The 21,115-nt window shown below is 45.7% G+C and overlaps 1 protein-coding gene across 5 annotated transcripts in view; it reads left to right on the top strand.

The window, feature by feature from the left end:
- The window catches only part of SPOCK1 (SPARC (osteonectin), cwcv and kazal like domains proteoglycan 1), a 487,158-nt gene that overhangs the window by 46,035 nt on the left and 420,008 nt on the right, over window positions 1–21,115 (top strand). Inside the window, exon 3 of one of the 5 annotated variants that reach the window (XM_089335898.1) lies at window positions 4,991–5,272. The exons of the other annotated variants lie outside the window; for them this stretch is intronic. Coding sequence (XP_089192024.1) covers window positions 4,991–5,095 — 105 coding nt within the window. The 3' untranslated portion in view covers window positions 5,096–5,272. Of the gene's footprint in view, window positions 1–4,990; window positions 5,273–21,115 lie in introns of those variants that run through there. 5 annotated transcript variants of the gene reach the window in all.

Raw genomic sequence — 21,115 nt, 5'->3', positions numbered from 1 at the left:
GCAATGCCATGACTGAGAAAGAGCTGCTAAGATCAATCCCATTCACAATAGCTACAAAAACAATCAGATACCTTGGAATAAACTTAACCAAGGACGTTAAAGATCTCTACGATGAAAACTACAAAACCTTAAAGAAAGAAATAGAAGAGGATACCAAAAAATGGAAAAATCTTCCATGCTCATGGATTGGAAGAATCAACATCATCAAAATGTCCATTCTCCCAAAAGCAATTTATAGATTCAATGCAATCCCAATCAAGATACCAAAGACATTCTTCGCAGATCTAGAAAAAATGATGCTGAAATTCATATGGAGGCACAAGAGACCTCGAATAGCTAAAGCAATCTTGTACAACAAAAACAAAGCCGGAGGCATCACAATACCAGACTTCAGGACATACTACAGGGCAGTTGTAATCAAAACAGCATGGTACTGGTACAGAAACAGATGGATAGACCAATGGAACAGAATTGAAACACCAGAAATCAACCCAAACATCTACAGCCAACTTATATTTGATCAAGGATCTAAAACTAATTCCTGGAGCAAGGACAGTCTATTCAATAAATGGTGCTGGGAAAACTGGATTTCCACGTGCAGAAGCATGAAGCAAGACCCCTACCTTACACCTTACACAAAAATCCACTCAACGTGGATTAAAGACCTAAATCTACGTCCTGACACCATGAAGTTATTGGAGAACATTGGAGAAACCCTTCAAGATATTGGCACAGGCAAAGAGTTTCTGGAAAAGACCCGGGAGGCACAGACAGTCAAAGCCAAAATCAACTATTGGGATTGCATCAAATTGAGAAGTTTCTGTACTGCAAAAGAAACAGTCAGGAGAGTGAAGAGACAACCGACAGAATGGGAAAAAATATTTGCAAACTATGCAACAGATAAAGGGTTAATAACCAGACTCTACAAAGAGATCAAGAAACTCCACAAAAACAAAACCAACAACCCACTTAAGAGATGGGCCAAGGACTTCAATAGACATTTTTCAAAAGAGGAAATCCAAATGGCCAACAGGCACATGAAAAAATGTTCAAGGTCACTAGCAATCAGGGAAATGCAAATCAAAACCACAATGAGGTTTCACCTCACCCCGGTTAGAATGGCTCACATGCAGAAATCTACCAACAACAGATGCTGGCGAGGATGTGGGGAAAAAGGGACACTAACCCACTGTTGGTGGGAATGCAAACTGGTCAAGCCACTATGGAAATCAGTCTGGAGATTCCTCAGAAACCTGAATATAACCCTACCGTTCGACCCAGCCATCCCACTCCTTGGAATTTACCCAAAGGAGTTTAAATTGGCAAACAAAAAAGCGGTCTGCACCCTAATGTTTATTGCAGCACAATTCACAATAGCCAAGACCTGGAACCAACCTAAATGCCCATCAACGGTAGACTGGATAAAGAAATTATGGGATATGTATTCTTTAGAGTACTATACCGCAGTAAGAAACAACGAAATCCAGTCATTTGCAACAAAATGGAGGAATCTGGAACACATCATGCTGAGTGAAGTAAGCCAGTCCCAAAGGGACAAATACCATATGTTCTCCCTGATCGGTGACAACTGACTGAACACCAAAAAGGAAACCTCCTGAAGTGAAATGGACACTATGAGAAATGGTGACTTGATCAGCATAGCCCTGACTGCTAATGGACAACTTAATACATTATCCCTCATAGTATTTTTTTTTTGTCTGTTCTACTTAATATGACTGGTTTAATTCTGTAATTATCACACAGTTATTCTTAAGTGTTGAAAATTAACTGAAATGTGATCCCTGTTAAACATAAGAGTGGGAATAAGAGAGGGAAGAGATGTATAATTTAGGGCATGCTCGGGCTGACTTGCCCCAATTGGTAGAGTTGGAAACATACCAGGGGATTCCAATTCAATCCCATCAAGGTGGCATGTGCCAATGCCATCTCACTACTCCAAGGGATCAATTTCAGTTCACAATTGATCATAATGAAAGGACTAAGAGTCAAAGGGAGCACATAAACAAGTCTAGTATCTGCTAACACCAACCGATAGAATAAATAAAGGGGAGAGTGATCCAACATGGGAAGTGAGATACTCAGCAGACTCATAGAATGGCGGATGTCCTAAACAGCACTCTGGCCTCAGAATCAGCCCTAAAGGCACTCGGATCTGGCTGAAAAGCCCATGAGAGTATTTCAGGCATGGAAAGCCAAGACACTCTGGCAAAAAGATCTCTGTGAGTGAGATCCCAGTGGAAAGAACAGGTCTTCAAAGAGGGAGGTGCCTTTCTCTGAAGGGAGGAGAGAACCTCCACTTTGACTATGACCATGTCTAAACAAGATAAGAGTCGGAGAACTCAAGGGGCTTCCATAGCCTTGGAAACTCATAACTGGTGCATAGGGAGATTACTGATGCCATAAACAGGAGTGTCAATTGGTAAAGTCAACAACAGGAGTCACTGTGCACTTACTCCTCATGTAGGATCTCTGTCCTTAACGTGCTGTACACTGAGGCTTAATGCTATAACGAGTACTCAAACAGTATATTTCACTTTGTGTTTCTATGGGGGTGCAAACGACTGAAATCTTTACTTAATGTACACTAAACTGATCTTCTGTAAAAAAAAAAAAAAAAAAAAAAAGAAAGAAAGAAATTATCAATTCCCAACTTGACTCTCACTGGGATTAAACATGACAATAGGTCTGATCTGATTTCATCATCATTTATAATCATCTATTATTTTTCACTTTATGTTTCTGTGTGGGAGCAAACTGTTGAAATACTTACTTAAGGTATACTAAGCTGATCTTCTGTATATTAAGATAATCGAAAATGAATCTTGATGTGAATGGAAGGGGAGAGGGAGTGGGAAAGGGGAGGGTTGTGGGTGGGAGGGACGGTATGGGGGGGAAGCCATTGTAACACATGAGTCGTACTTTGGAAATTTATATTCATTAAATAAAAGATTAAAAAAAAAAGGAAAACAAAACAAAACAAAACAAAAAAACAAACAAACAAAAAATGTGTGTGTATGGGCCGGCGCTGTAGCTCACTTGGTTAATCCTCTCCCTGCGGCACTGGCATCCCATGGGCATCCCATGTGGGCACCAGGTTCTAGTCCCGGTTGTTCCTCTTCTAGTCCAGCTCTCTGCTGTGGCCTGGGAAGGCAGTGGAGGATGGCCCAAGTGCCTGGGCCCTTGCACCCGCATGGGAGACCAGGAATAAGCACCTGGCTCCTGGCTTCGGATCAGCGAACCTGCAGCCATAGCAGCCATTTGGGGGGTGAACCAATGGAAGGAAGACCTTTCTCTCTGTCTGTCTCTCTCACTAACTCTGTCAAATAAATTAAAACAAAACAAAACAAACATTTAACTTCACTGAGAAATGGCAAGGTGGGGCCATATTATGAGGAATCCACATGCCTTCCTGCCTTCCTCCTTACTGTGTTCTCTGTTGGTGGATAGCACTTCAGAGTAGCATCACAGAGTTGGTGGTCCATCCTCGGTGGTGAACCATCCCGGTAATCAGCTTTCTCAAGTCCTCATTTGAATGTGTGTGTTCAGTGTTTGATAGGAGCTAGGGGGCTACTCTGTTTTCTATTTGATGCTTACATGTTTCCCTTGTGCATGGGTTTTCTAAAAGTGATGCAGTGATACACACTGAGTGGTATTTTCCTACTTGCATTAGTAAAAGCTACAAAACAGGAAATGGAGCTCTTTTTCCAGGAGGAAGTTAGATGGAACAAAATGAGGTAATTGAAGAATAACAGTGTTTCCTGAATTCCTTAGCCTGTGAGTTCTTAGTAGATATCCACATGAAGACTTGACTGAGGACCAAGATCCACTGATTTTTTTCAAGATGAGTGGATTATTTTGTAAAGATAAGGCATCCTGGGCTGAAAAATACTGCCTAAGGGCATGTCTTATACTTTCCATTTTTAAAATTGCTTTTCTTATTACCAAAGCAGTAGTTACATACAGGAGTACTTCAAAAAGCTTATAGAAAAAATGGAATTTAAAGATAAGTTTATTTTTGTGCAAAAAGCTTTGAAATCCTTGTATAGTTTTATCATAATACGCATTTTCTGTGAACTCTTTGAAGACCCCTTGTATGCATGGATTTCAAATTTTTGGGAGTAAAATAGACTTCCTGTTAAGATTTAAAAAAAATATTTTTATTTATTTGAAAGGCAGGAGACAGGCAGAGATCTTCAGTGTGCTGGTTCGTTTTGTAACTGACTGGGCAAGGCTGCAGCCAGGAGCCTGGAAATCCATCTCAGTCTTCCATGTAGGTGGCAGGCACCCAACTACTTGAGCCATCATCTGCTGCCTCTCTGGGTGTTTGTTAGTAGGAAGCTGGAACTGGGAGTGGAGCCTGGAACTGAACCCAGCCACTCTAACATGGGATGCAAGCATCCCAAGCAGTGGCTTCATCACTGTGCCTGCCCCTAATCTTAGCATGTAATCCTACTCTCCATTAGCTTTTGGAAATACCTTCATTCATTCATTGCAGGGAATTTAGAATGTAGAGTCAACTGCCCCCCCGCCCCCCTGCAAGATTGTTCCAGGCTGCTTAAGGAAACTGGATTATGGAGCCCTCTTTTGGAAATGATCACCAAAGCTTGTAGCACTTCCAGAAGCATTTTGCTGGCCCAGGGCATCTGTTCTGAATCTCCTAAGAGAGTGACACCTGGTTTGTGTATGTGGGTCCCTTGCCAGTGCTCTCTTCCGTGACCTGTACTCTTCTCTCACTGAGTGTTCAGAATAATCTGCAGCAAAGAGTTGCTGGAACGAGGATCCTGCAGCTCACAAAGGACCGAAGTCTCTCTGGGAGACACCTGCACCCTTCTTGACGGGGACCAGCAGGCATTTCTGGGCAGAGCACTGCCCGCCACTGTCGTCTCTGTTTTCAGTAACTGCCAACTGTAACCGAGTCATTTCTGTGGATTTTCTCATATAAGTCCTTCGGTTTCTCCTTCCCATGCAGCTCCCGCTTTGCTTGAAGCTGGAGGAGACTGTTCTTGTTCGAGGAACAAATTCGTCTTTTTTCTCCCAGATCATCAGAAAAGCCAACATGTTCCTGTTGTACTGAAGGATATGGGCCGAGTGCTTTTCTACCTTTGCATCTCCAGTGTTGAGCACATAGTAGGGACTCAAGCAAGGCAGGCTGCATTACTGAGTTAGACACCAGCGTGTCCTCACTGGCTTATTACACTCAAAGAGGCAGAACTCCAGGGGTCCTTCCATGTGGGCTGCCCACTGATGCGGCTGAGTGTAGCAGGCTTGTCTAGAAATCATCAACCCAGGGCATGTAATTTAAATAACTTTCAGAAAAATGCTTTTATTTTTAAATTCTGCAAGGGTTTTATATATTCTTCGATTAACATGTAGTAATTGTATACATTTATAGGGTACAGTTTCATATTTCAAGGCATTTATGCAGCATGTACTGATCAAATCACAGTAATTAGCATTTTCATCTCCTTATCATTTCTCTGTTTAGAGCCTTCTAGCACCTCTCTTCTAGTTTTTCATTAAATAGATAATAGTTGACTTTGAACTGTTGTCTCCCCACTGTGCTGTGTAGCACTAGAGCCTGCTTCTTCTATCTAACTTTATTTTTGTACCTGTTATCTAACCTACCTTTATCACCCCTCATCCACCTTTCCCTGCCTCTGGTAATCACTAGTGAATAGCTTGTTGATTCTTGGTGTGCTTTAAAGTAGTCTCTGACAATGGTGTTGAGTTTGGCAGTTGGGGAACTGCTCACGCTCTCCCACTGGTCCCCACTGGTCTGTTTCATTTGTCTCCTCAGGCCCAGGACTGTCCCTGTATTCTGCTCGAGGTCATCTGCCATGGATGCACTTTATCTAAATTCCAATCCATGCCAGCACTGCTTCTACTTCATATCATTCTGCTCCAACCCAATCCATGTCTATTTTCTCTTTGATCTTCCTCTGAAAAATTCATTGGGGTCTCTGCAGGTATCTCTGCTTATGTGTGGGTTTCTGCTCAGAGTCAGCTGCGTGTGAAGCTCCTTCTGCTTCATGGTGAAGCCTTATCTGAACTGGTGATTTTCCCATCAAGTGAATTGTTTTCAAATTTTCATTTATTGTCTCCTAGATGTTACGCTAATGCAAGAAACTATAGACCATTATGTAGGATGAGTTTGAGAAGACACCATGAACAAAATAAATTACAGATTTATTTTAGATTTATTGAGTTGTTTCTTGATGGCAAAGTGAATATACCCACTAGCAGATGTATGAGGGGTCATTAACATGTACATAGAATATGTATACTATGAAAAAACGGTACATGGATTTCGAAATTACTTTGCACCGAAACAAATATTTTAATTCTGTTTCTCAATGAATTTGGGGGAAGTATCCTCATATTTGTAAGTGTGATTTAACACATTTGTGGTGTGTTAACAATAAATTTCTTTAAAAGATGTCTAAATATTCTGTATTTAAGTAGCATATTTGGTTTTGTTTTTATAACCTTGAAAACAAAATCGAATTTATACAAATTCCTCATTGCTTTTACATGACTAGTTGTTCCTGGGGTCTACCCTGGTACCTATTATTGACTGTCTGGTAGGCCCTGTATACTGTTACTCTATTGGTTCTTGGTTCTTACCTCCATTACTCATTATTTCTCCCTTGAAGACAAACACTTTGTCTTTCCATACTCATCCCCAGTGGTGATCATTGTGCCAGACCATAATACTCATTGTTAGTTGAATAAATACATCCGACATCTTAATTAACCTGGAGGGTCAAAAACGCTGTTGAGTGATTGAATAGGAGGCTACCACCTGGGATCAGGAGTTACTGAGGTTGTTGAGTATTTACTATAGCTGGAGAACTGGAGGGAAGTCACACATCGCGTGCTGCCTCTTGGTTCACCAAAAGGAGAGGAGAGATTATTATATTCATAAATATTTAAGGTACAGTCAAGCAGCCATAAATTGTGACATTGTGATGTCTTTGTTGTTGGTTATGTTAGTTTTCTGATGCTATACAATCATATCTCCCTTCCTGCTGAAAATTATCTAAGAGCCCTGAAGAGGCCAGAACAGCCTGAGAAGTAGGAGACAGCAGAGAGCAGCTCTGAGTAAGGACCATGGACAGCTAAGGGCTTTTGCCGATGAGGACGGTGCCTACCCCTGGCAAGTCTGTCTTATTTAACACGACTAAGAAACGACATTCATCTCTTACTTCTAAGCCATGAAGAAAGATAGTGGCCAGTGGGAAGGAAGAATCCCCTTTAAAAAATCTACATTTGAAGATTCCAACCTGTTGTGGACACCACAGTGCACACTGTCGTAGGTGTTGCTCTTACTCCAGGCTACCTTGGAGTTGTGGTTCTGTGTACTCTCTCTGAGGGGTCATCTTTAGGCTCCAAGAAGCAGCTATTCCTCTTACATACACCTTTTAGGCCAGACTGGGTCCTTTCTCCTAAGAGATAGGCTTTGTATGTTGAGAACAACTCTGTTAAGTTTGATTCAGGCAACTTTGTGTCTGCACTACTGACCTGGAGACGTGCCCATCCATGAGAAGGGATCCTGCCTCCTTCCTGAGTTACTGTGGGCTCTGGACAAGTCCCTGCCTCTCTTTGGGCATTGGTTCCATCTCAGTTGGAGAAGATACCTCTCTGTACCCTTACACTAAGGTTGTCTGTATGACTATTCCCAGATCCCTTGAGGAAATTGCTGTGGGAGATGACAGTGAGTCCATGTTACTGTGATTAAACAGGTGCTTTCTCTTGTGTAAGGTTAATGCTTCCAAGTCTGCCTCATTTCTCTACAGTTTGTTGCCCAATGTACTGATCAAAGAATTGAACATGTTTCAAAAGGAGCTTAGACATTAAGGCACTAGTGGACTGGTTTGATGATTAATTTGGTAAAAAGAGACTTGTCCCCATATAATACTTTCTCTGGGTAGAAAAACAGTGAAACAGATAGATTTATGCTTTATCATCAAGTACTCCAAATTATGTGTGACAGCTTTTCAAGAAGCTGATATATAAAGGCAAAAGACACCATCCTTTGCATGGATATGATTTGACAGCATTCTTGGCTTGGGATTGTAATCTGTCATTTATCGCTGTAATTCTGCAATTGTGATTAGTTGTTGAATGTCCTTCATTGTGCTTTGCCAAAACAAAATTAAGGGCGAACAACATTCTCATCATGCAAATCATGTCACTTTCATGTTTATTAATCCTTCCTTAGAGCAATCCATATCCACTTTTGAATGAGAGTCATAATCATAGTGAGTCCCTCTGAAACTTTGCTGGGAGAACTCATTTTGAATTTTTCTAGGGGACTTATCTCATTATGCTAGCAAGTCTCTTTGTACACAGTAACTCCCATCACAGCAGGTTCTGAAACACTTGTGTGGACTTACTGGGGTGTGGTATTTACTTCCCGGGCTCTGGTGGTGTGAAGGAGTTGAAATGCTCCTTTGTGTGAACATCGTTGAACCACATTAAGGAGTAGCAGCTCAGGGACTGAATGGGTTTTCTACTCTCCTAGGTATTTTCCCTTGGGGTGAGGGTGGGAGTGATGTTTGCAGCTGTCCTTGAATGTGCCCTACTGGTGCCAGAGTTGATGTGGAGGCAGTTGTTGTGTTTGATCTGGCTTCCTGTCTGATGCTAAGTACTCATCAACACCCATCCAAGCCCAGGTTTTGCTTGTCAGACGGGCTAAGCTCAAGTTAAGAGAAAACTATGATGATTTGGCTTTACTAATCTTATCTATCTATCCTTGAATACAGTATATAAACCCTGAGGTTTTCTTTCCCCTGCTCTCAAATAGTAACTGTGTTATATTCTTGATTGTGACAACCTTCTGCACCACAATATTTGCCATTATGGAGATGGGTGTGGTTTTGCATCCATCAGTGCACAATTATAAATAAATTTATCTTGGAGAAAGGAAACTCAAGGCATATGGGGGGCTCTACTAGTCACATCATACTTCCAAGTCCTTGATTTTTCATGTACTTGATATTCCCTGAAGTCCTCAACTCTCCCTTTTGAAATGGAAAATGCAGTGGGCAATGACACCTGAAGTCCTCTAATTCTACCCCCTAAATTGTATCATTTATTGATGCTTATGGAGCAATAATATATTTATCCCTATTATTGCGACTTAGATCTGTCCATGGTGCTGAAGATTTACATTAAAACTATTATTAAGCAAGAGCACAGCCTTGGATGGAACAAAAAGTTTTTCCTTCTGTCTTCAGAGCTCTAGATTTCCATGGCTGGGTTTTGCCATGCTGAAATAACAAGGAATTGAGGAAAGTAATTTTTACTTCCTTCAGCCAGAATAATGGTCTTAGCTTTTAGTGCCTTGATAATTTTGAGCCCAGGTTCTCTTGGTCTTTAATACTGGGAGAGTTTCTGACTTGTGGGCTGTTTTTGTAGACAAAGCTCATGTTATCAGTTTTCCTTTCTTGGGGCTACCCCAGAGAATCACACCAACAGGGAACTGACAATTATCTTTAATGAGAGATGTGTGTGAAGCTGCTTCTCACTGAATGTACTGCTGTTTGCATGGTTTGGGATATGCTTCTGGTGCTGTTCTCACTGACAATGTATTCAACAGTCACTTTCTGGAAAGGCCAAATCAGCTTTGTTTTGGGGTTTTATTTCAGACGCACGCAGTATTTTGTTAAACATACCAACTGGTTGCAGTTTTTGAGGAAAATGCAGCCTTTTGATGCCTGTATTTGCTGTTGGTTTCAAAGAAGGTACAGAACATGGCTAAGATGGAAAAAGATTTAAGAAGTGAAATTATCCTCCTATTCTCCTCTCTTAAAGCTCATGTGAGCTTAAATGTGCTCAGGATTCCCATGGTTTAAGTGTCCTAGAAAATTCTCAGGGAACAAGAGAGAGCTTTCGTCTCTGCCCATATAGCCATGTTACTTTGATATCAGCACCAGGAACAAAAGTGATAATCTAGATAGATTTATAGGGAATTTCCAGCTGTGTCTGCATAGAGCAACAGTACATGGAGAGAACAGATGTGGGATAAATAGTTGCTGTTCTAATAAGGATGCCATGTAAGCAAAGAATAAAGTGGTTTTTCTTTTGCATCTGAAATGCAAGTGATAAAAATACAAGTATCATTGTGGGTCAGAACAATGCACTAGGAATTTGTGATTGTTGCTGGTTTTCATTCTGCATTATCTCATGAAGCATTGGAAGGGTCATGTCACCATGCATGCTACAGTTTCAGTGATTAGGATGTTGTTACACACATGAAAAAAACAAAAACTGGGGCAGGGAATTCTTGCAAAACTGTTGTTACAAGGCTTGTATCAGATTGAGTTTTATTATGTCCCTAGGTGGCTACAGGTAATAATAGCCAATTCAGGTGGGAGAAGGAGAACTGTATCACTTGAGATTCAATATGCCCTGCTCTTTCAAAGTGACAACTTCATCATGACTTGGCACAAGACTCCATTTTTTTCTATTTTCTAGTCTTTGCAACAAGCTGGCAGAATGGATACAAAAATATATTTCCTTGGCAAAAATCTTATCTGATCATAATATCATTGTGATACAAACACATAGATAGCACATGATGGTGAGATTATGGATCATTAGATCTCGGTTTATTTTACAAAGCATGTTTTTAAAGGTTCTATGTGGTTAGAGGCCTAAAGCATACAGTTATTATAGTGTTTGAAAGTTTCCTAACCTGTAGAACTAGAATACATGTATATGCATACTTAAAAGCTGAGACATTAAGGGATTCACTGAAGGAAACTCATATAAATGGGTGAAGCAAATCAATGGATTTTGCCAGCAGCATTTCCTACACATCAGAATTAATGTGCTGCAATAGGATTAAGATTTCGAATAGAGGCATAAAATGGGTGTACGGAACCAAATACATTCTGAATGGGCTAAGTCTATTTTTTTCCATTTCTACATAGATCAAGAGAGAGAGGTGTGCCAAGATGATGCTTGTTAAATATTCAAATGAGAACTAGATTTCAGCAAGTGTTGGAGGGAAAGCACATAAGCTGGATTAGTGAAGATATTTCATATTACTTTGAGGTAGATTTCAAAAGTCTGTTTGTGCCTAATTCCTTTGTTTGTGTTTATTGTCAGCAAAAAAAGAAAAAGGAGAATAGAAGGTGACAGATGTACTGCAAAATTGAAAACATTGTAAAAAACACAGCGATAACATTGAGTTCATCATGCTAAGGCTGAACGTGACCTTGGGGCTATGTGGAAAATGTATATTGTGAGAAGTTCAGTTAAGGAAATTCCGTGTTGTGCAGAGTTTATGGGGGGTGAACAGGTGAAATGATCCTGGTGGATTCCAACTGGGAGGAGCTTGTATTGTAATGAGGCTGGGATGTAAGCGGGAAGGGAGGTGCTGTTCTGTTGTAGAATGAGGTTGGGGGGAGGGAGGTGCCGTCCTGTTCTAGAATGAGGATGAAGGAGGGAGGTGCCGTCCTGTTCTAGAATGAGGATCAAGGAGGGGAGGTGCCATCCTGTTATCATACTGTTCTAGAATGAGGATCAAGGAGGGGAGGTGTCATACTGTTCTAGAATGAGGATCAAGGAGGGGAGGTGTCATACTGTTCTAGAATGAGGATGAAGGAGGGGAGGTGTCATACTGTTGTAGAGTGAGGATCCAGGAGGGGAGGTGCCATCCTGTTCTAGAATGAGGATTGGGGGTGGGGGGAGGGAGGTGCCATTCTGTTCCAGAATGAGATTTAAGGGGGGAGGTGCTGTGCAGTTCCATTCTAGAGTGAAGGTCAAGGTGGGGGAGGTGCTGTTTTAGAATGATGATCAAGGTCGGGGAGGGAGATGCTGTTCTGTTCTAGAATCAGAATCCTGGGGTGGGAGTTAAAGCTGCTGGCCTGTGGCTTTCCTGAAATGTGGAAGAGTCCTGAGCAGAATGGTGCTGTTCCTAGTCTGGCCAGGGGTGGGTGCTTGTGAGTGGCATGGAGAGCTGCTGCATTGGCTGATTCAAAGGGGCCTTCAGCGGGAGAATGGCTAAATCAATCAGGTACGTTGGAATAGGTGTTAGAACCTAGAAGAAGGGGGCCGGCGCCGCGGCTCACTAGGCTAATCCTCCACCTTGCGGCGCCGGCACACCGGGTTCTAGTCCCGGTTGGGGCACCGAATTCTGTCCCGGATGCCCCTCTTCCAGGCCAGCTCTCTGCTGTGGCCAGGGAGTGCAGTGGAGGATGGCCGGAGTACTTGGGCCCTGCACCCCATGGGAGACCAAGAGAAGCACCTGGCTCCTGGCTTCGGATCAGTGCGGTGCGCCGGCCGCAGCGCGCCGGCCATGGCAGCCATTGGAGGGTGAACCAACGGCAAAGGAAGACCTTTCTCTCTGTCTCTCTCTCTCTCACTGTCCACTCTACCTGTCAAAAAAAAAAAAAAAAAGAACCTAGAGGAAGGGAAAGTGTTGAGTACTTTAATAGTCTGGGGAGGAGGGAGAGTGCTGGGGGAGAGGGCCTATGATTCTAAGCCCAGGTAACTGGACGACAGTGATACCCTTATCAGAGTGCCAGGGAGTTGTGAGAGGAGCTTCGTGTTGTGTAATAGGGAGCTCAGGATGGTGTTCTTGATTTTTCACTCCAGTGTGTAATTAAATGGCAAAGCTTCCTGTTGAAAAATCCGTGAGAATTTGATGGTGGCACCAGCAGAGCATGGTCTTCTGCAAGCATGGAGCCCTGTGAGAGTACACAGGTCACACACGCAGCCCTGGACCTGCACCTCCCACCTTTCCTGGGTGCTGTTGGCTCTGGGTGTTTCCGTATGCAGGATACCACGGGGTCAGCGCCCAGGCTGAAAAGTGCGCAGTCTGTTTCATCCCAGTTGGTGGGTGCAAGCTCATCATCGTGTGTGGTCACCCCCACAGGGCAGGTGGGGAGCCAGAATCCCCTCACGACTGCCACCAGCCAAATTGGAATGAAAACTCTTCAACTGGAGTAGCCTGGGAAGGTCCTCACTCCCCCAGGGGGTATGGGTTAAGCTTCCCTGGTTTGTTATGTTTATCAGGAAGAATCTGCAGTGTTTGAGTCAGACATGGCTTTCTAGAGTTTTCGTGAATACTTGCTCTTATTTAATCCTTCGATGTGGACATTGCCATCTCCTCTTAAAAATAAGGAAACTGGGTCTTAGTGAAGCAAGAGGCCCTGAGACCTCATGGCCACTGCTGGACAGAGTCCATCTCTCTGATGTGGTGCCCTTTTCGCTGGCCAGAGAAGCCCAGGTCATGGGAGCTGCTCAGGACTCAACAAAACATTGTGGCAGAGCTCACATGAAAAGCAGCAGCTGAGGAAACTCACTAGTTATGTTCAAGGCCGAGAGGAGAGGTGAGGAGAGGCAGAGAATATTCTGGGCTAACATTATGGGGCAGGGGTGTACAGTCATGACGTGGTAGCCCAGCTCCATAGGGGAGGCTGGCTTGTTGCTTGTCTCATAGGCGCAGAAGGTGTTGAACCCTTGAGGCACCTCAGAAGACATCGTTTCCCCTTGGAGAATGTGGCCGTGTGGCAGTCTGGAAGGAGCACCAGGCAGCTGTGCCACAGCCAGGGACCTCCTTCCTGGCCTCTTAGCTGTTCCCGTGCCTTGGAGCAGGGCTGAGGGGAAGGAGCTCACGGGAAGGTTGTGGCAGAGCAGCGAGCCTGAGTGGAGGGCACTGCCTCGCTTGCCTGGGCGTTGGCTCCCAGCTGCCTTTGCAGTGGAAAGCAGACCTCAGACAGAGTCCTGCTGGATGCAGGCTTTCCTCCCTGGGCCTGACCTGCAGGAGGAAGACTGGGAGGGGACAGAAAGTCGAGCTGTTCTCAAATGCAGGAGCGACAGAACCGCAGAAAACCTGATATTTTCGAATCTAAAATCCATCATTGAATTAGTTCTAAATTAATGGTTCAGATTGATTGATAGGAAAAATACGTCCTTAAATATATTACTGTTGGAAAACTCAAGTTCAAGGAAATGATTCTTGTAAAATTTAAAAACGTCTGATGACTCCCACATGTTCTTACCTGTGTTTGAATTCTATGTAGCAGCTGTGCTTGCTGGAACAGGGTCTTCGGAGTGCACCATGGTTCAGGTGCTGAAGGATCTCAGGGTTGAACTTCACCATGGGCTTCTTCCCTTCAGCCTCACTGTCCCAGGGACCCAAGAAACCACCAGGTTTATGGCCAAGTGATGTTTGGAAGAAGGCAGTGGACCGGCCTCGCTCTTGGAACTTGTCCCTCCCAGCTGTGGCCAAGGTCAGTTGTGGCTCTTACTGAGATATGGGCCAGCTTGTGTTTAGTTTTAATACCAGTGCTAGGTGCTAGGGCTTGATACTAGGGGGTGAATGTGAATGCAGTTGACAACCAGGCAGGAAGCCCCTGGATTAAAGAACCAGATTTTGTCATGTATCTTGGGATTTTGTGGTTACTGGCTGGTATTAGAGAGGTGAGTGAAATTCATGTAGATATTTTCCTGCAAGCGTAGATGAAGCTCTTGTCATTTCTCTTAGGGAGTGAGCACATAAGCCTTCTCAGATACCTGAGCAGGTGAGCAAGGATGGTTTAGGAAGGCGTTCCCCACCTGTGGCCCTCAGATCCTGCATGGTCGGGTGGCTGTGGTGATGGCAACAGGTCATCTGCAGGTCATCTCTGAGGTGACGTAAGGGCTGTGGATCCTTATATCAGTGGACTGTGTGTGTGTGTGTGTGCATGTGCACATGTTAAGGTACTTCAAAAAGTTCGTGGAAATGAAATCATAAGTTTATTTTGGTGAAAAATTTTGAAATCCATGTGTGGTTTTTTCATAATGCAGACTGCAGAAGTGTTACTTGAAGACTTCATGTACTCATATATACTCTAAAAAGTTCATGGAAAATGCATATTATGAAAAAATATGCATGGATTTTAAACATTTTTCACACCAAAATAAACTTCTGTTTTAGTTGCATTTTCCAGACTTTTAAAAATTTATTTATTTTTTAAAGATTTATTTATTGTTTATTTGAAAGAGGTACACAGAAGAAGAGGCAGAGAGAGAGAGAAGATCTTCGATCCACTGGTTCACTCCTTAATTGGCTGCAATGGCCAGAGCTTCACCAATCTGAAGCCAGGAGCTTTTGGGTTTCCCACATGGGGTCAGGGGCCCAAGGACTTGGGCCATTTTCTATTGCTCTCCCAGGCCAAAGCAGAGAGCTGGGTTGGAAGTGGAGCAGCCAGGACTCAAACCGGCACCTATATGGGATGCAGGCACTGTAGACAGTGGCTTTACCCACTATGCAACACCCAAATTTATTTATTTATTTGAGGGGCAGAGTTACATACAGACAGAGGGAGAGACAGAAAGGTCTTCCATCTGCTAGTTCATTCCCCAAATGACTGCAACAGCTGGAGCTGAGCTCATCTGAAGCCAGGAGCCAGGAGCTTCTTCCAGGTCTCTCATGTGGGTTCAGGGGCCTAAGCACTTGGTCCATCTTACCTGCTTTCCCAGGCCAAAAGCAGAGAACTGGATCAGAAGAGGCTCCCATATGGGATGCCAGCACCACAGGCGGAGACTTTACCTACTACGCCATAGGGACAGCCCCTACAGATTTTTTTTTGAAGTGCCCTTGTATATGTGGATGCTTTGGAGCACAATACAGTAACAATTTATTTAAACAAATCCATGAATCACTAGTAGCTTTTTGCCACAGTGTATTAAATCTTCTTCTTAGACGATTAGAGGAGTTTTCTTGTATAGAACAGAGCAAGTGGGACATCACTGGTTAAGGGAAAAGCTGTCTGCCCTGAGGGTGGGTCTGGGCTGCCTCCTGCAGGTGGAGGTGTGTTGATGGAGCACACACAACCACGCTTCCACAGGGGTGTGCTTCTCCCTAGCTCGGGAAGGTCTTTATCAGCCAGTGCTCTTGCCTTCTCCATCTTAGGCAAGAAGAGGTGATAATGTACATGAGGAAGCAAAGGAAAAATTAGGCTGATCAAAATTTATTTTCTTTCAAAGTAGACATTTTCTATTTATGAAAACCTACTTAAAACATTCACCACTTTATTTGCACATGCACGCTCAACACTAGCATTATGCATGATGGCTAAGAGGTGAAAGCAACCCCAGAGTTCATGTGGGGTGAATTGGTAGACAAGATGCGATCTCTACACACAGTGGAATAGTATTGAGCCTTGGGAAGGAAGGCAGTTCTGACACATGGCGTGACATGAATGGGTGTCGAAACGTGCGAAGTGACACAAGCCAGTCACAAAGAGGTCCTGTGTGATTGAGTGTTATGTGAGAGTGAAGTCAGGATCACAGGGAGAGAAGGTTGAGTGGTGGTTGCTGTGACTGAGCACAGGGAGAGGTGGGGAGTTGTTTAATGGGTGTAGTTTTTTGGGGAAAATGAGATTGGCTGCAAAGAGTGTGCATGTTCAACTGTGCACTCAAAAATGGTTAAGGTGGTAAATTTTATGTTGTATGTTTTTTTATTTTACACCAGAATTGAAGAAAGATGCACCGTTGTGTGTACAGCCCCTCAGCTGTGTTGACTTGGTCTGCTTTTCATCTTGGGCCTGCTGCTGGCTCCCGTGCACCGTTCTCTTCCTGAGCGTGTCTCGTGCTTCTCTCCTGGGGGCGCTCCTCAGAATCCGGGGCAGGCTGCTGTGGGAATCTGTCAGGGGTGGGGTCTTGCAGAGACCACACAGGAGTCTGCCTTGGCCCAGGCCCCTGCTGTACGGTGTCCATCTTCCCCTCTGACTGCACCTCTGATCTGTGTCCTCCTGGCCCAGGTGCTCCCTGGAGATCCAAACATGGTGCCTCTGCTGTTAACAAATTCATAAGAGATAGAGCAGGAAAAAAATATGTGGGTCTTTCCATTTCCCCCAAATTACAATGCAGCCATTTCTGGGGCATCATTTGAATTTTTTTTTTTTTGCTAATAAACACTCAGTACTACCTCTCAGGGTGACGTCTAAGTCCAGAGGGATAGGGTGGTGCCTGCATACACATAATTTAATGTTGGACGTAGCATTGCAGCACTCGAAGGGATCTCCGAGGGCTTCTATTTCAACTTTGTTTTTGGAGTTCTGGGTAAGGGAGCGCTGGCTGGCACAGGCAGAGCCAGGCGTGGTTCCAGTTGTGCCATGGGTTCCTCCTGTTCCTTGGTGCTCCTTTTGGCATTTAGAAAGCTGTGTGTGGCACCAAGGAGCCAGTGGCTTCAGTGTCTGTATCTGCTGGCTCGCAGTGCTGTGTGCCCAGGCTGCCCGCGGTGAGAAGGGGCTGACGCCACGTGCAGGCGGCCTTTGCTTGATGCAGAGATGCTCTTCGGATGCCGCCTGCGGAATTCAGCTTCGCAGCTTCCTGCTTCCAGGAGCTGGCTGTCAGCACTGCTGGGTTAGAGCAGTTTGAGAATGGAAAATTCTGTCACGGGAGAAAGATCACCCTTGAATTACCCTTTCTTGGAAAATAATGTCTGTGTCCACTTCTTATCTGCTCTGGCTGCAGCCCCTGCGATGTTCTTCAGGGCATGACGCCTGATTGCCCAGGAGACTTCGCAGCTTCTGCTGTCAACCTCCAGGCCAGTGCCCAGCGCAGCCAGGCCCGGGGGCTTTTCATTCTGGCTGAGCTGAGTTTGAGCAGACCGTTCACAGGGTTGAAGAAAAAGTGTGTTGACAAATACAGCTTCCTAAAGCAACCGACTGCTGAGTGGTTTGTGACTAGATTTCAGCAGGTGAAATTTATTCTCACTTCCAAAAAAAGGGGGCGGGGAGTTGGAGAAGATTCTAGCAGAGGAAGAACAGGGCATTCCCGGGGAGGGTGCGGGCTGGGGCAGTAGTGTTTGCTTTTACAGGGTTTACGCAGTGGCACTGGTCTCTGGCACCTGCTGCCCAGCAGTGCTGGGGGTGGACCCTGCCCTGGCTGTTCACTTGGGCAGCCTCCTGTGGAGCCACTGCCAGGCTTTTGAGCCAAACTGAGCCTCTGGGAATTGGGGCAAGGACCTGGGAGAGGAGCTTGAGTCACTGGGTCTGTGTCACATGAGCTGAGGAGCTGGGAGGTGGCTGTCTGTGCCTGCCAGGAGAGGGGAGGAGGGTGGTTTTCAGAGGCAGAGAAGAGAATGAAGTGGGTGACAGTCCAGGTGCTGGGACTGCCGGCAGCCCTGCCTGCTGAACCCGTTTGTGTTCTCTGCTGGCCTCCATCTGTCCTCGAGGGACTGCTAATCCTCAGACCTAAGCCACCTGAGGAATAGAGGGCCTCAGGGGAACAGCTGGAACCTGGTTTGTGGCTCATAGCCTTGTCTGTGAGGGTAGGGTTAAAAAAATAGTTACTTGGAAGGTGATGGAGGGGAGATGGAGGGAGGAGAAGCGGGAGGAGAGAGTGGGAGAATTCTTCCACCCTATGCTTTTACTTCCCAAATGCCTGTAACAACTGGGACCGGCCCAGGTTGAATCCTGGAGCCAGGAACACAGTCTGGGTGTCCCACATGGGTGGCAGGAAGCCAAGTACTTGAGCTGTCACTGCTGCCTCCCAAGGTGTGCAGTAGCAGGAAGCTGAATAAGAAGTGGATCTGGAATCCAAGACCCACTGATAAAGGGTGCCAGCTTCGCAGTGGTATCTTAAGTGTCATACCAGATGCCTCCCCTTGATTTTGATCTCCTTGGAGGTTAGACTTCGGGGCTTGGTCCTAGAGTACCTGGGCCATTGTGTGATCTCTGCTGCCATACGGTACCCCCATCCAATCTGGGCTGAGTCCAAGGACACGGGTGGAGGCTCACACATTCATGCACTCATTCCCAGACACCTGCACTGATGCCACTGTTAGACCAGAGGGAGGCCATGCGGTGTCCACCCAGACTGAGCCGTGTGTTGGGCCCTGGGGAGGGTGGCAGTGGAGGACTCCATGTATCCAAGGAACAAGGGGGACCTTACAGAGCAGGCAGTGTGGGGCACAGGTAGCGAGAAAGGCCTGATCCAGGGGAGGTGGGAAAAAGGCAGTGAGGCTGGAGCAGGTGGTGGTGGACAGAACAGGAGGCAAGGTTGCACACATAGGTGGTTATGCAGACCTCAGGGGCATGCGAGCCTGCTGCAGCTTGGCCCTGGTGGGTAGGAGGACTGCACCTCAGTTGCCTGGGTATTTCACTTTAAGCTTCATTCCTGGCATCACGGCGAGCAGTGGCCCTTGTGACTTTCATGAGTGGTCAGGGTTGATGAAACATCTCCGTCCTGCTGGTAGGTGATGGGAGTGAGAGTGACAGCGAGCGATTTTGGGTTGGGGGATGAGTCGGCAGGTGGGGGAAGGGTAGTGGAGCAGGCAGCGTGCCTGGAGATCAGGGTCAAGGTGAGGAGGGCTTGCACTGGGTAGCAGTAGTGCAGGGGTGAAGACAGCATTGATGTGAAGAGCAGCAGGAGGCACAGGCTGTGGCCCTGGGTGAGCCCAGGCTCTCAGGGGAGGGGCTGGACACAGGCCCTGCTGGGGATGGTGTGCAAGTTCACCTCAGACTCATGGCTTAGGACTGTGGTGCAGGCAGATGAAGAAGTCAGGGACGTAGCCTGTGACAGTGGAGTGGGTCCGGGAGAGAAGGCTGGCCTGGAGTCTGTTAGACTGTGGGTGGCCGTTGAAGCCATGGGCGTGGGTGGGGCTGTCCAGAGCAAGTGAATGTGTGTGGAGAGATGGTCAAAGATGAGGTGTTGGGAGGGAGGGGAAAGGCAGTGCGCCCCGAGAACTGGGGGCCCACATGGGGAAGCACGAGGCAGGGCCGAGGTGAGTTAGCTGCCAGCCGGAATCCAGCGTCTGCTAGCTCCTCTATGGAACTACGCTGGGAGCTGCATGCACCCTGCTCTTTGCACCTTGTGATGACCTTGGGCGTGAGTGGTGTTACAGGCTCAGAGGGCAGGCAGTGTGGGCAGAGTTAGCAGTGTAGCCGGAGTCACAACCCCATCTTCTTTGCACCCTGTGGGACTGGGGGCGGCGGCAGAGATGGCGGCTCCACGAAGCCCTCCTCCTCCAGGTGGCCTCCCTGACTCTACCAGATGACAGATTGGAGGAACTGGACCTTCGCAGGTGTGGTCTCAGGGGAGCTGCTGACCTTTCTGTGCTGGCCTTACTGAGCAGGCCACAGAAGGGAGACCTGGACAAGGAGGCTATGAAAGTGGAACACGGGCAACAGTGCCAGAGATTTAATTGTACCGTGAATCGTGGCCAGAAGAGGAGCCTAGCAACAAACTCATTTTCTGCTGGGCTCAAGGCACAGAGGACCTCCTATAATTAGTTTGTGTTTTTTTATTTTTTCCCTTGTTGGCAAATGCCTCCCTCTCTCTCTTCTTTGTTGAGTACCCTGGATGGATCAGCTCTTTTCTAAGACACTGGTATTTGAATTGTCCAAATGCCTCGTGATGAGTTTTGAATTTGGATGGGTGCAGGCACACATCCATTTCTAACATTTATTAAGCACCTACTGTGTGCAAAATAATGTGTTTCCATATACTCTCTCTTTGAGTTCTTGGCACCACCCTGTGAGTTAGGTGATGGTATCATCTCCATTTGACTGTTGCAGTTTTTCTACTACCTGGGAAAATGAATGAAGACAAGATCCCAAAGCTGAAGCATGGACAAGTGGGCACTCGAGCCCAGCTGTTGTTTGTATTGTCCCTCATCTTAGGCAACTCAGGGTGTCTTGGCCCGAGTCTTTCTTCCCACCTCTAATCTATGATTGTCCTTGAAGACTTGAAGGGATACAGGCCTGGCTAAGAAGTAACTGTTTGTGGGGCCACTAAAACCACTGCCTGCAGTGCCAGCATCCCATATGGGCGCTGGTTCGAGTCCCGGCTGCTCCACTTTTGATCCAGCTCTCTGTTGTGACCTGGGAAAGCAGTAAAAGATGGCCCAAGTCTTTGGGCCCCTGCACCCGCGTGGGAGACCCAGAAGAGGCTCCTGGCTTTACATCGACACAGCTCTGGCGATTGCAGCCAATTGGGGAGTGAACCAGCGGATGGAAGACCTCTTTCTCTCTACCTCTCTACCTCTCTACCTCTCCTTCACTCTCTGTGTAACTCTTTCAAGTAAATAAATCTTAAAAAGAAAAAAGTAACTGAATAACCCAAAGGAGTTAGAACAACAAGTGCAGGA

Source organism: Oryctolagus cuniculus, chromosome 6, assembly GCF_051225735.1.
Source record: "Oryctolagus cuniculus isolate XC-2025 breed Fujian yellow rabbit chromosome 6, ASM5122573v1, whole genome shotgun sequence".
Classification (NCBI taxonomy): domain Eukaryota; kingdom Metazoa; phylum Chordata; class Mammalia; order Lagomorpha; family Leporidae; genus Oryctolagus; species Oryctolagus cuniculus.
The sequence above is the reverse complement of the archived record's forward strand: the minus strand, read 5'-3'. Positions and strand labels throughout refer to the sequence as shown.